The sequence below is a fragment of the Sipha flava genome, unplaced genomic scaffold (genome assembly GCF_003268045.1).
Source record: "Sipha flava isolate LNK unplaced genomic scaffold, YSA_version1 170_pilon_pilon, whole genome shotgun sequence".
NCBI lineage: Eukaryota > Metazoa > Arthropoda > Insecta > Hemiptera > Aphididae > Sipha > Sipha flava.
In genome coordinates this window covers 800,631-816,465 of record NW_020271906.1, presented here as the reverse complement: position 1 = coordinate 816,465, position 15,835 = coordinate 800,631, and the positions used below count along the sequence as shown (strand labels likewise).

At 25.7% G+C, this 15,835-nt stretch overlaps 1 protein-coding gene across 2 annotated transcripts in view; it reads left to right on the top strand.

Annotated features, from left to right (window-relative positions):
- The window catches only part of LOC112679918 (probable G-protein coupled receptor 158), a 35,404-nt gene that overhangs the window by 16,581 nt on the left and 2,988 nt on the right, over window positions 1–15,835 (top strand). For both annotated transcript variants that reach the window (XM_025549865.1, XM_025549866.1), the window contains 4 exons: window positions 4,738–4,878; window positions 6,324–6,449; window positions 6,555–6,575; window positions 6,715–6,925. In XM_025549865.1, coding sequence (XP_025405650.1) covers window positions 4,738–4,878; window positions 6,324–6,449; window positions 6,555–6,575; window positions 6,715–6,925 — 499 coding nt within the window. The remainder of the gene's footprint in view (window positions 1–4,737; window positions 4,879–6,323; window positions 6,450–6,554; window positions 6,576–6,714; window positions 6,926–15,835) is intronic.

Sequence of the window (15,835 nt, the reverse complement as noted above, 5' to 3'; positions counted from 1 at the left end):
GAATTTAGAACAAAAAATGTATACATTTTTTTTCCGTAAAATAAATGATTTTGGCTTCAAAAATTGTTTACAAAGCTTTAAAATAAGAAATTATGCTTTATGTAAAAAAAATGCAGATAATCCATGGACCACTTTATTTTTTGTTAAGACTTTAAAAACACTCTTTATTTTAATAATTGTTTTAATCTTTTACTTTGCATTTTTTAAATATTTTAATCTAAGATAATCACTGCATTTCGTGGTTTTAAGACTTTTGGATTACGGTTATTTTAGATAAGATACAAAATGACTGTATAAAAAATTTACTTTACATATTCGATGTAATATATACTAAATCTCAGTATATATGTTTCAAATACAATGATCCATCAAACTGCGATGATTCTGATGCCTTCTTAATTTGGATGATATTTAAATAATTTTAAAATTGAGTAAGTCATAATTGAATTCTAATAACTAACCTGATGGTGGATAGATTGATTATACATTTTTATATTAAACAAAATTATTCTTTCTGTCTCCTGTCTTATCAAAAGTCATAATTTCATATGATTATCGATATACTTATTTGGTGTAATAAGTATTTTAAAAATATATCCTATACTTTTCATCACAAATATGTATAATTCATAATTAAAAGTTTTACGGATTTTTTTTTTTTTTTTCAAACCTTTATGAGCTAATTCAGAATTACCTATAATATGTTGTTTCATTCTCGACCTATGACAGAGTCTACGTGGTGATGTATCAAATCAACAATGAAACTTGTTTATTTTAAATCTAATGTTATGTTCTTACATTAAGAACAATTTAACTTATGTATTTGTATTTGCAATAAGCAGAATTTATACTTAAAATTGTTCTCACTTTAGTTGATACGATAGGCACTACAGATTATATTTTAAATAATTATAATTATAAAAATATATTTTATACAGTAGGTACTATCTCGCTTAAATAAGTATAAATAATATAACATATTATGTGCATACTTTTTTTTATAAATAACAGTACAGGACCGGGTAAATGGTATATTGAACCCTTTGGGCTAAGATAATATTTACTGTTTTAAATTAAAATGTAAATTAAAAATAATTAAAAACAACATAACTTAATTAAAAATTTGTTACTTTTATTTTTTCGAACTGCAAATATCATATCAATTTAACAATTAAGTTTGGTTCTTTTAAATTAATAAAGTAATTTTCGATGTTTATATTTCTGACAAGTAAATTATACATCGATCGTCTATAATGGTAAATTAATTATATTTTTTTATTATATTTTTTCAATGATGAAAATTACTATTCGATTTGTAAATATTGAGTTTTATTAGTAATAAGATCTATTGTTAAATGTAGAGTTAAATATATTAACATAGTTATGAATTTTTAGAGTATATCTTTGGTTCTTGGGAAGAAGGGCTTAAGCCAATCTCGAATAGTTTTCAAAACAAGTAAATCAATTTTGAAAATTGCTACAAGTGAAAATTTAATATATTACTATTACAAATACTTTCTACTTTAGTTTTTCATGCCAAACTAATATTTAGTAACACAATTATGAAAATATTAGGCTTACAAGTTGATTGCAGTTAAGCCATTTTTATTTTATACATTTTGACTTAACTCTTAATTTCAATGAATTCATAACACGGTATAATATTATAATTCTTTAAACTTTCTTATTTTTATTGAATGTGAAATACTTGTACAATTTATAGAAATACTAAATACTAAATTAAAAGTGTTTATAAATAAAATATTAAATATAATATTTAATATTAATAGCCTTTATGTTCTCATATCATATAGGTAGAATTTATGATTCATTTTTTGAACAGAACTTAACACAATAGTAATAATAATAATAATAATAATAATAATAATAATAATTATAACAAATAAAAATTATAACCAATATCATAATTATAACAAAATACCTAATATTTTAACAAATCAAAATAAAACTTAACCTTTTTATATTTAAATACATCATAATAAAATACATCCAAGTATAATATAAAATAACTATAACTATATAATAAAACCTAGTCATCGTGATCAGATACAGTTTCATCGAGATCTGGATCATATGACTGATTTTCAGCACTATCATTAACCATATTTTTGTAAAAATCGTGGTAAATAGTAGGTATTAATGTGAGAAGTTGCAGTAAGTCCCTTTTTATTTCTTTAGATATTGGTACTGGTGCATAATACATTTTTTCCAATGAAAAATTATTGATCCGGTCTCTTCTTTTTAGATTTAATACTTTAAAAAATTCGATTTCACATAAACTAGTTTTATAATACAAAAAATCAATATTAGTACTTCTATATTGCAACCATGCAACATCATGCCAAATAAATTTATTTCTTTTTTCATTTTTTTTGCGCACTACCAAAGGTCCTTTCAACAATTTTTCAAAATTATAAAAGTTTTCTTGATTTATTTCATGAACATGAAAGGGTTTCTTTTTGTTTGTGCAGCTTATAAGTATAGCCCAGTATCTTGGATGTGCTATTTGAATTGCAGAATATTTCTTTTGTTTTTCTATAAGCGAGTGATCTGAGTCACACTACACGTGAGTGTGACCAGGAACTAAGAATTTATGATTTACTTGTTGTAAAGTAGTTATGTTTTTAAGAACGGTATAAAACATAGCTGATATATAAGAATTTTTGTTCTGGCCTGCACATGAGTCTGAATAAAGTATTACTGTTTCCACATTATTTGGTAAATTTAAAAGTTCTTTATAAACGCAAGATGCAATTTCATTTCATTTCATTTTTTTCATTTTAATTCATTGCCCCTTCTAGCAATTGTTTTGTGCCACAAGTAACAAGATGCCTGACCGGTTTCAAGATTATATGTAGAGATATTGTAAGTTTCATACAATCTTTTATAAAAAACAACGGATGTTTCTAAATGTGAGGTCGGCAAGCATTGTTGCAAATCAGAAGTTAGACAAGTTATTGATGGATCTAATTTAAATTTTTCCTTGTCAACTCTTTTGGAATTATATGCATTATCAGCACTTTTCACACGGTGATCACGATCATCAATGAATTTATTTTTATTTTCATCATTAGTTTCCATTTCAATTTTCATTTTGAAAACATCACACTTGTGGCGAGTATCCGCTTTTTTCAACTTAAACTTTAATTTTGTTTTCTTGAATTCCCTTTCATAAATTGTTTTACTTACAGGTTCGTTACACTCGGAACGGTAAAGTTTATAAATTAAAGTAAAATTTAAGTGTGATGGTAAATACTCTGTATCGTTGGTACGGCGAGTATAGTGACTTTCATATGTGGAGAATGATGAAATATGTTTTTGAACATTAAAAATTGCTTTATCAGTTGTTTTGTTAACAGGTAATCTTTTTTCACGGGAATCTAACTTAGGTATACCATAATAGTAATAATATAATATATATACATAATAATACACTGCAGTTTTTTATTTTCAATGACTGAACGTACAAATTTTTCATTTTCATCCAATGTTGTTAGAAAATATTTTTTGAAGCACATTTTTAGGTCCTTTTAATTTTAGGTCGTCTATTAGAATTAAAATAATATTCAAAAGTAACATTTCTTTTCTTTAAAGAATTTATATTTCGTTTCCTAGAACTTATTAAATTTTTTTAAGTTATTTTATTTTATTGTTTTATTTCTATATATATAGTTTTTTTTTTTAGTTATAGATGATCCAATAAAATCTACTCTATGGCCACGAGAGCCCAGATTCCAGTATTCATTGAATATGTTAGATTTAATTCCTTACAGCCAATCTTTATATTTCATATGATATGCAACCATTTCCTTAGAACTAGATTGAGCCTCTATTTTTTTTCCATTTGCTGTTATGTATAGAAGTCCTCTTTGTCTATTTGCCTGTTTTATCAGTTATAATTTTCTAGAATAAGGACGAACAGGAACATCATGTGCCCAAATTAAAGATATCGAAATACGAATAAGACATCGTAACATCGTAAATGATAAACAACGTCAATAGTCAATACTATTAAAATAATATACTATATATTATAATTATTATAGCATTATCGTTATTTACCTCAATTATCGATGTTATAAATATAAAATTAAACGATTTAAATCCTATGTCTTATGGTACAAACGCGTTTGCGATAAGGTAGAAAATATCTTATGTCTAACAATTATAAAATATGTGATGTATTGAAAAGGCCTAAATGGACTTAAGCCAAAACTATCAATCAGAAAAAAAATATATTCGTTCTAAATGGTTTAAGTCATATCATCGATGTATGCCTTTTTTGCCAATCAAAAAGTACATCATATTGACTTAAGATATTCTTATTTTCAGTATAACTTGAATTGAAATATACATACTTATGCCATTTAGACCAAAAAATAAAGTGAAAAAAATTACATAAGGCAAAATGAAAAAAAAAAAAAAAATGCCAAAAATTGACTTAAGCTGTTCTTCTCAGAAACCAAAAATATAATATTATATATATTATTTTAGCATTTTTAGTTGATTAACATAAACATCAATAGACAATAAGTTGAATATAGTATCCAAATTTTTATAATATTTTTATTAGTAGTTATTTGAGTTATTAGTTAAAATAAAATAAGATTAAATAAAAAATAATAAATTGAAAAATATAAGTGTCTAATATATATATGGTATATGTATGTATATATATATTGCATATACACGGGCATTAATAATTAACATTGTTAGGTATGGTATCAAAAAAAAGTGAACGCTGAACTTCGAAATGCCTCTATGAATCAAGAACTGTCTGATTCATTGAAACCTGAGATAATCGATAAAGACTTTAGAGATATGAATATCTCAGAAATGACTGCGGATGAAATAAGGGTAATATTTTCATATTTTAGTACGATTGAAGATTTTGAACTTGTCAAATAATCCACGTATCATTTGCGTAAAACTTAAGTAATATTTAGTTTATTTAGTCACTAGAAAAGTGTTTCGTACAGTGGCGTCATTTCAGTTTTTGATAGGGGGGGGGGGGGCAATATTTTTGACCGGCCCATACTACCGGGGGAAATATAAAGTTTCACTCACACGCTTTAACTTATACTTAAGGTAGGTACATATTTTATTTTAATAATAAAGAATTATTCAAAAATTATTTTATTCATGCAATTGTTAATTTTAAAATTAATTAAAATTTCTATTGTTAATAAAATCATTTTGTACTTAATGATCATTATTTACGTTTGGATTTAGTTGAATAATAAAGTTCTTGAATTAAATTGTATTTATATCACCAGGAATTTAACATTTAAATAAATGTATATTCATTTTATTAATTTAACTCAAGGAAGAAAAACAAAACATTAAAAACAGAAGTAGAGAGAGATATAAAACATTTTAATTGAAACTACTTACCTGAAAATGTCTGTTTTTAATCAGTATTAACAAGTATTAAAAAAAAAAAAACCATTTTATACTAATTAAACGTTTTTTTTTTTTTTTTTAAAACACATAATTATTTAGCCATTCAAAATACCGAGATTGTAATTTGTAACGTATTCTCACTAATCTACATTTTACTCTTTGCATTAATTAGACTATACTCTTGCAGTTATAAACTTTGCGTAAAAAGTTTTTACTTATACAGTATCGAATAATTATGAATTTAGTTATTTTTAACAAGAATCAGTAAGTGCAATGAAAGATTTTTAACTTAAAAATAAAAGTATATTCGAATATTAACACAGTAGTCTTGAAGTATAATTTATATACCATAATTGCATAATCTGTCAAATATATTCAAGTTACTATAGTAATGAACGTCCTTTTATATCTCAGAGCAAAATATTGTTTAGATATAACACCCCTTTCGCTAAACTGTGAAAGTGAAAACGCATGAAATCGGTCAATTATAGTTCTTAGTAAACTATTTACAATATTTATCGTTGTAATTAATTTTTGACTATTAGAGGTTAAAAAATGTATTAAACATTTGATGTACGTGGATTATAGTAATAAAAAAAATTATGTATGTGAAAATAGTTAATGATTTTAAGATTAATTTACTATTGCTGCATGATCGTACGGATTTAATTAAAATGCTAATTGTAACGACACAAAAAAAGACATATTGTTTTAAAATTATAAGAACATGAAAAATAAAGACTGCTCAAATGTTTTTTTTTAACGATCTATGTGTATACATTTTTAATGTACCTATAGTCGTCCGGCATGCACAATACGTATATATATATATATATATATATGAGTTATAACATAATAAATTATAATTATTTGGTAAAATAAATAAATAATTATTCTAGGAAGAATTCAATCGTGTGTACGTCCAAATGGGATTATTACGGGATAAAACTATATGTAAGAAAAACCCTCATATATCTAAAAGAAAAGGTGGAAAGAAATTGCCACATAGACGATTTTCATTACAGGTAAATAAACTGAGCAAGCTGAAACCAGAAGTGGAAAATTGTATTGAATGGTTGAATAAAATAAACACAAAATGTTTTTTTTCTATGTTTTCGGAATGGTTACAGAAGAAAGGAAGCAAAGATAAGGTACGCACAGCACTGTTGGCCGATATGAATTCGTATACATTTATTTATTTTTTTACACATTTATTAATAATTAGTATAAATAATATGAATAATTATTAATGTCTCGGGCTGTGTTGGTTTGATTTCCGACTTTTTTTAGTCGTCAATAAAAATCAGGAAAAAAAACAAGGACCTAGACTCGTCAGAGATAAGTGAAACGAACGATGCTTACGAAGTGTCCAAATCTCCTGAAGACTCGGTGGTTAGCAACGAAGACGTAGCTCAGTGTAACTGCGTGCAAGGTAGTTGCAGTTGTCATACGACATCGGGTGTAGATCAGCCGGTCTGCACTGAATCTAACGATGATAACGGTAAGATAATGCCATTTTAAACCAACAGTGAATCATTGTTTACAATATTGTATTGGTTAAACTTTATAAATAAAAATTGCATTATAATAACATAAAATATATTAAAATATTTACCTGGTCAGTATCTATGTAACGAATATAAATTCAGCTAGTTTACGCTGCGAAAATCCTAGTTGCAGTGATAGTAGTAGTAGTAGTAGTAGTAGTAGTAGTAGTAGAAGTAGTAGTAGTAATAATTACTACAATTATTATATTAGAACAGTTAATTAATAACATTTGAAAAGTTCTCAAGAATCGAAATGGAACCTTTCGTATGAGATTTATGCAATTAAAGATAAATATTCAAATGTTTTCTCCTTAAAGTATTTTAATCAAAAAGTTCAAAATTCAAAACAACATTTTTAACAGTTTATTATGTCTTATTTAATATGTGAATACATACATACAGAACAACATATATACAGAATTGTTCGATACAGAACAACATGAGTTAAGAAAATAAAAATATATTTCGCCAGTAATTATTTTTCACATATTTTTATAAGAAAGTATAAACATTTAATCTTTTAAAAAGCACTTTGAAAAAAAAAATCTTGCTTTTTCTACTAATTAAAATTAAATTTATAATACAAACTAATTTTTACCAATTCATTTTTTAATTTTTGTCTTTTATTAAGTATTAACTTATGTGTTATATGTATTAAATTTGTATTTTTTTATTAACTTAATAAAAATTTGTTCTCTGCTCATTTATCCACCTGATTGGTGATTAGTGTAGGATCAATTTGAAAATATGATAGATTTTATAAGAGTTTACAAAAACTGCTTACTTTTATTGATTTTAAATACTTTCTTAACTCAATTATCGAGCTAAAACTTGATAAAGGTACGTAATTAATGACAAACGAAAGCCACAATGAATAATGAATTCGGGTTTTATGAATTTTAATCATGTCTCCAAAAATGTTATATCTACCATGGAAAATGTGTACCTACAGCCCATGGTAAATGACTAGGTGCGAAATAATTATAAAATATAATTTTATTTATGTATGTTATTTATACACATAAAAACTTTTCAACTATTTTTATTTTTTTTTATATTAATTTCTAATGGTATGCAATTGCTAATTATTAATGTATTAATGTATTATCGATTTATCAATAGTAGACCAAATAGTTAATGCTGAGTATTTTATACATATATATATATATATATATATATATATATATATATATATGTTACGGTAATAGTACGAATACCGGTAAAACCTAGGATATACATTATTGTTTGGTCAAACCCTGAATGATTTTAGCAATTCGTACTTTTACAAACGAGTTTTGGTAAATCTTAGGATCGACAATCAATGTTTGTAAAAGTCCGAAATTATATATTTTTTCCGATTCTCTGATAATTCTTACCTATATTTATTCTTGAGCATTGTACGTGTATGGTGCATCATAGTACCACATGACATTCGTGTTGATATCAATATTGTTCAACATAATAATTAGTTTTGATTACATAGTTCATCATGATTGCTGGTCGGTATAAAAAGCTACGGTATCGGTTTGCCTTTTATCGTATAAATCATTCGACGATAGTGCCATCGCGCGCGGGGGAAATGTTTGTAGACAGCATGTGGGTAATCGCGGAGATATATTGTAGGCACACTATTATAACATGTAATTATGACAAAGATGTATATTTTTATTTAATATAAATATTAATATTATTATTAGGTACATATTAAAACGAAAATTTAAACTTATTTCAACTTATTATTACATATTACCTATTACGATCGTTTTTTTTTTAAATTTTTTATTTTTATTAAGAAAAAATATTTATTTGTGCAGGCTTGATTACCGTGACATCTTGAGTTGCACAATACATTTTTAGATCAGCATTTACAGCGATTTGTAATACATTTTTTTTAAACAGTCACACCTTATTAACCCTTGTCTTCCAGTCAAAGATAGTTGTGATATCGCTTGACAAATTCTAATTTCATTTTCTGGATTATTGTCGATTCCAAAAAGTTCTCTTCGCATAGAGTGAACTGATTTCGAGTAAATAGTTGAGATAGTGTTCCCGCTTTTGTACCCAAACGATAAAAATCTCCATCCATAACTTGTTATACCACAGCGAGTAATGTGCGTGCATCAAATTTACTTCTATCGACTTCTGAGATTTTAATTTTAACTGTTTGTCCAGTTAATACATTCGATATTTGTTTGCTTGATATTGACTTCATTTTTGTGGCTTGTTTTTGTAGTTCCATATGCGATTCGTTTCGGTGTTGCTTAATTGTTTGTACCCGATCTGTTATTTTATTATCTTCAGTTTCTCTCGTTCCTTCTACTTCCACAGGTTCTTTGACGACTCCAATTTCTTCATCTATCTCGACAACTTCAATTGATTTTAAGTTTAGGTGTGTAAGTACTCCCTCTAAATCTTCTTTTGTTTGAAGGTTTGTTAATATATTTTTTGGAATGATTGAACTTGCTAATCCCATTTTCATTTTAGTTCCAAACATGGCTTCATATGGAAAGCGTTCTATTCCTAGACATGTATAAAAATACTTACATAATATATAATTATATAATTTATGCATTAATAAATACAATTTATTAATTGTAATATGTATTATACTATACAATATAATTTTAATTATATTATACAAAAAAATAAATACGAAATTAAATTAGTATTACTTTCAATACAATAGTATATAATAATACGTACTAGAATGAAAAGCTCCGTTCTTCATAGCTCGCACGAATCTTAAAGACTCTGACTATTTTGTTGTGTTATTCGTTTCCATCCAGATTGCAATCATACTTGATTGGCACGTTCAACAGAACCTTGATATTGACTGTGACGAGCTTTTCCATGAACTATCTTCACTTTAGGCCACATACTACATAAATTCGTAATAACAGCGTTAACAAACTCTCTCCCGTTGTCTGACTGGAGAATATTTGGTGCACCGAAAAGGGTAAAAATATCGAGTAAGCAGTATGTGACTTTTTCAACCCGTTTGAACTTCAGTGGTCGTAAAATAAAAAATTTTGTTAAATGGTCTTGATACACCATTATGAATTTATAATCGTTATCAGAGTTTGCTTGCATATCAATGAGGTCTACTTGACAGCGTGAATTAATTTCGGTGTGTATAATTGGTTTAACAGTAAGACCTTTTTTGGGCATACTATGTTTTTTTTGACATGGTTCACATAATTTTAAATAAATATTTATTGCCTCAATGTTAACATTTTAATACTTGCTATTAACTTCATACATAATCCGTTTTCCACCTCCATGGCCTGTTGCAATATGAGCATCGTGGATAATTTCATATATCTCATTATATCGAACATAATAATGTATTACTTCGGAGTCGTCATTCATCGGAACAATCAGTTTTTTTCACCAGTAATATTGACAATATCAAACCGTTTAAGTCGCCGAAAGTGAACTGTTTTTTTCACACTAACAGATTTAGCTTCTTTAACTTCACTTATAAATATATTATATTTTTCATCAGTTAAATAAAAATTATTTTTGTCATTTTTTAACTCCACAACACCATTTAAAATTTCATAAAATCGTATTTTAAACGATATATTGAATAATGTGTATACTCGTATTACTAACCGCGACAATTGTAAAACGAATACTGCTTATAAAATTACTTCCTGCAGTTGGCCCTGATATCAATTTATTAAATTATTCTTCTATTAAACCTGTTCCATATCTTAATCATTGAATCATTGCTTACAACTTTTATTATAATTCGTATCTCAGTCAAAAATTGAATTAGGTATATAAATTAAAACTATTGGTATCAACACCAATGCACAAGAATAAATACAGGTAAGAATTATCAGAGAATCGGAAAAAATATATGATTTCGGACTTTTACAAACATTGATTGTCGATCCTAGGATTTACCAAAACTCGTTTGTAAAAGTCCGAACTGCTAAAATCATTCGGGGTTTGACCAAACAAATAATGTATATCCTAGGTTTTACCGGTAAATCCTAGGTTTCACCGGTATTCGTACTATTACCGTAACACACACACATATATATGTATAAGTTTGCTTGACATTTATTTTGAATTGAAAAAGTACTGTTAAAAGCTGAACACTTATAATACAATAAGCTTTTAGAAAAATAATGGTAGTTAGTATCACGGAGACAAAACAAAATATTATATTTAAGAAAATTTTAAATTAAAATTTTAGTCATTAAAGTATTGCTGCTAATATCAAAAATGTCTTTTATACTAAATTAAATCCACTATAATTGTCGCCGTATTGTGGAATTTTTATTTTCAATTTCGTTAAAAACATGGTTCGATACATATTTTTTGTTTATTGAATTCCAATCATAGACGCCCACTTCATAGGTCAAGGGGGTCAGTCGATCTCTCGAAAAAAATTGGGTGGTTAAAAATATTTGCAATTTGTTATATGTTGTTTAAATTTCGAATACGTGAAACCTGATTAGACCTAGGTTCATGCCTTAAATGCTAAGTTCCATTACCTCGAGCTCAAAAATTACCTTTATTGGAGTTGCTTTGCTAATGTTTTTGGGTAATGAGTGGGGGGTGGTCGGTGTTAATATAATATGTTCGACCCATGTCGGTTAGAATAAGTAAGCGCCACTGATTCCAATTAAAACTTTTGAAGGGAATTCATGTTTTTCATATTTACCAACACAACTGTAATGTTAAATTTACATAGCTACCATTTTTTAAAACCTACACGAAAAAAAACACTTATGTATACGTATTTTCAAAATATACTAATTTTTAATCGTATTGAATGTATAATTATTGGTAAATTTTACACTCTTACTGTAAATTTTACATTTACATTTTAATTTTTTATGCAAAAATTTTTCGCCATAAACATTTTACTCATAATATGTTTGGCCGTCACATCGAGATTATTTGAACATAATCTTAATCGTAGTTCAACAGCTTAATTCTCTAATTGTCTATTAACAAATAATTCTAGGAACAATTAAAAATACGATGATTACGTTTATATACAATTCATTTATTATATTGTTCTAAAGTATTATATTTTCTTCAAATTTAAGTTGTATAAAAAATATGAGACTGTGATATTGTAGGCAGATGTTCAGATTGTTGTGTGTTCTACTAAATAGGTAATAATGTAATCAAACGATTTTTATAATATGATATTGATCAAAAGAAAATAAAGTGAAATTAATGCATGAAATTCAGCTATAGAAAATCATATTTTAATTTTTATTAGATCTTGTAAAAAGCGAAAAGTGTTCTGATTTTATGTGGTTTATTTACCAAAAAAAATGTTTATACGATCTTTATGATGAAGATCAAGATAATAAAAAAAAATATGTGCATTGATTTGATGTTTAAATGGTTTGTTAAATTTACGATGATAGCTTCTATTTTACAATGACTTTATTGATATTTGCATATTTTTTCCTAAATTTTTTTTTTTATGTTTTTTATGAATATTATAATTTTCATTCAAGTTTTAAAATGAAATAATAAAATTTTTTCTTATAACGCCATATTTCTTATATTGCCTGTAAACAAATATATTTTTATATGTTTCAAAAAGTAATTAAACCAAATAATCAAGTGGTTCCATAATGTGTTTACCCCTTGGTATCATTAAATGATAAAATGTTTATGATCGGTTGGAAGAAAATGCGTTAAGTAGCCTACTACCAAAAAAATATATTACGAGTATATTTATCTGCATCAGATATTTTTAATTTTTAATTTTAACGGAGTGGTAGGTCCATTACATCAATTTCTTGGATTAATTATCTTTTGCAACCTTCTGTAGATTTTCATCACCCGGGTGAATATTTAATAATTAATTGTTGTAAGAAAACACGAAAGTTTTGAAGTACCTCTTGAACTGCTTTAGTTAGATTAAAAGTCGATTAAATCAACTTCACAACGGGTGTTGAACTTGTCGGAAATAAGTGGCTTTACAGCTAATTTTTTTTTTTTTTTTTAATTGTCACGTTTTGTGCAAGGATAAAAAAAAAATATATCGATTACAGAATGCGTAACGTTAATAATGTTACTATTGAGATCGTGAACATTCCATCTGATTCTTAGTTTCCCGATTATTTTTGAGTGTCTTATAACACATTGGAAATGTTACTTTCTCTATTATAGTATAAAATTCTTTTGGTTTGGTTGTTCTTAATAAATATCTTAAACTAGTTTAATTAATTACAAGTATTTTCTGTACAGAATTTAATAACCAATAATTTACAAAATTATTATTTTTTTTCATTAAATTTGATTTAAAACTCATTTTTGGATTATTTAATTTCAAAATCATTAGTTTAAAGAAATACACTGTTTTCATATCACTTTGAACAGTTTTATTATTAGTTTTATATGTATATTATTGAATAAGTTTGAAAAGAAACCGTATTGTTGACTTAAGGCGAATAAACGTTTAAACCAAATACTTATCCATGCCATTTGTTATTATCAGTCGAGCTATTGTTAAACGTTTTCTAAATGTTCATCGAAAAAAATACTTCGAAAATGATGAAATGTCTATAAAATTCTGTAATGTAAGAAAATGTTTCGAATTGCTGCGATTATCATTATAAATAAGCTTTAAATTTTTAAACTAAAAGTTACATGCATTTTCAACCATAATAATGTTGTGGATTTTCTGTAACCTGTAGAGTTTTATCAAAATGTTATATTCAAATGCACATAAAATTATTTTTTTGAAATTGGAGCTAAATTTTTTTTCATAAGCCAGTAAGATAAATATACATTTATATGACTCACAACTTTGTATTAATTTTTCAAGATTTCATAATTGTTAAAATAAAAATCTTTTGAAAATCATATCATCTATAACGAACTGTGATATAAGCATTCGTAGTTTGGTTTTTTTGGCATTACCTAAAAAACGTACCAAATTTATACAATTTCATATTTATTAATTATTATAACAATCTTTGCTCAAACCCAATTTCGAATGCAAACTGACCAACAGCCGGAAACATCGGTTATACTTACGCCTGTCAGAAATATCACACTTGCTCACATAAAGTACACAAATGTAGTTTTCTCATTGTACAGCGCTCTTACTTTTTAAACATTTCATGTGCAGTTGTTAACAAACATTTCACTTTTGGACAAGACGGCTTAAGTAGGCTTTTTCTTCATTCTGAATTTGTCCATCTGTATCTGTTATCAGTGTCTTGGATTTGTAATATACGTGGCATTCGTCTGGGCCGTTTAAAATTCTGATTGATCATTTCTTGATTTTAGTTTCTCCAGCGATTTATCAGTGTTGATAATATGAGCAACATATCATGTTTAGCTATCCTTACAATTTACTACGGTTTCCTCAATGTTACCATTTTTCCTCCGAAATGGTGTGGATTTTAATCAATATGGCGATGAATAAAATTATAGTCAATAAATTGAATATAAAATTAAGAGAATTGTATAATAATTTATGAATTTATATTTAAAAATTATATACATACCATTCAATGAGTTTGCATTAAAATTATATTCTTTAAAATATTACATTTTGTTACTTGACTTTATACTATTAAAACAATATTTTGTATTTATATCGGAACTAAATTAAAATAAATTTATCATTAAAACTTCATAAGAATATAAACTGTCTAATAAACGAAAGTATGCATTCATAATGCACATATAATATAATATAACATTACTAAGTATTGTATTATTTCGAAATGCTTTTTTTTACTTAGCACAGCATTTAATCTTTTGAGAAATAAATTTAATGTTATGAGCGTAATGTATGAAGCAAATTTTCTAGTTAAAAATGTAAATTAAAAAAAAAAAAAAAAATGATTAAGGAATAAAAATAAAATGTAGGTAATTGATTGATGTGTTTACTTAGTAATCCAATATTAGGTAAACGAAATAAACAATACTTAAGGATTTTCCAAAGAATCTTTTCATATATTAAAATATGATAAATATATTTATACTTTAGAACAAAGCAAGTTTTTAAGGAAACTGTAAAATAACTAAAGTTTAAAAATTATTTTGAACGAAGAATTATCAGATTATTTTGTATTAATTTATACGATAAATTTGAATGTCAATATTAATTTAATTAATTTTTTTTATCGTTTTGTATATACCTAATTATTTTAAACAATAGTGGCTTTTATGATATTTATTTTTTACTTGCACTTTGTACACTTTATTTACGACAATATTTGTCTATTAATACAATTACAAAAATAAATTTTAATACAGGATTTTCATAAACTATTATGTATTAAAAAATAATATTAATACCATTATAGATTATGGGTTTCACGGTTTACAATAGGTACAACGATTAAAACAATTATTTTTAGCTTTGGCATTTTGAAGTCAACTAAAATCTTATTAGTTCGGATTTTATATTTAAATTTCTTATACGTTCTAAATATTCTAAATATGTCCATCAATCAATATTATAAATAAATGTATGTGTAAATAGTACATACACTATAGAGCAGAATGACTAAGTCAATATCTGCATACCTCCTAAAAGATATTTTTGCTTAATTTTTTTTTTTAATTATATACATGTAAAACAGTTCTTATTATACTATAGTTTGTAAATTTCCGAAGACTTATATATATATATATATATTGTATATTACAATTTTATAAATTGAAAGTATAATTTTGAATTAGCCAGTTAGTCGGTACAACACTATAATCTTTTGATATAGAAAATAATACTATAACCCATGTCGTTTTATTCTGAAACAAAAATCATTTATATACCTGTATGTAAATTTAAACCTTTCCATGTATTTATTTTATTGAATAAACCGTTGATAAAATATCATACTCATATTTATTGTTTACAT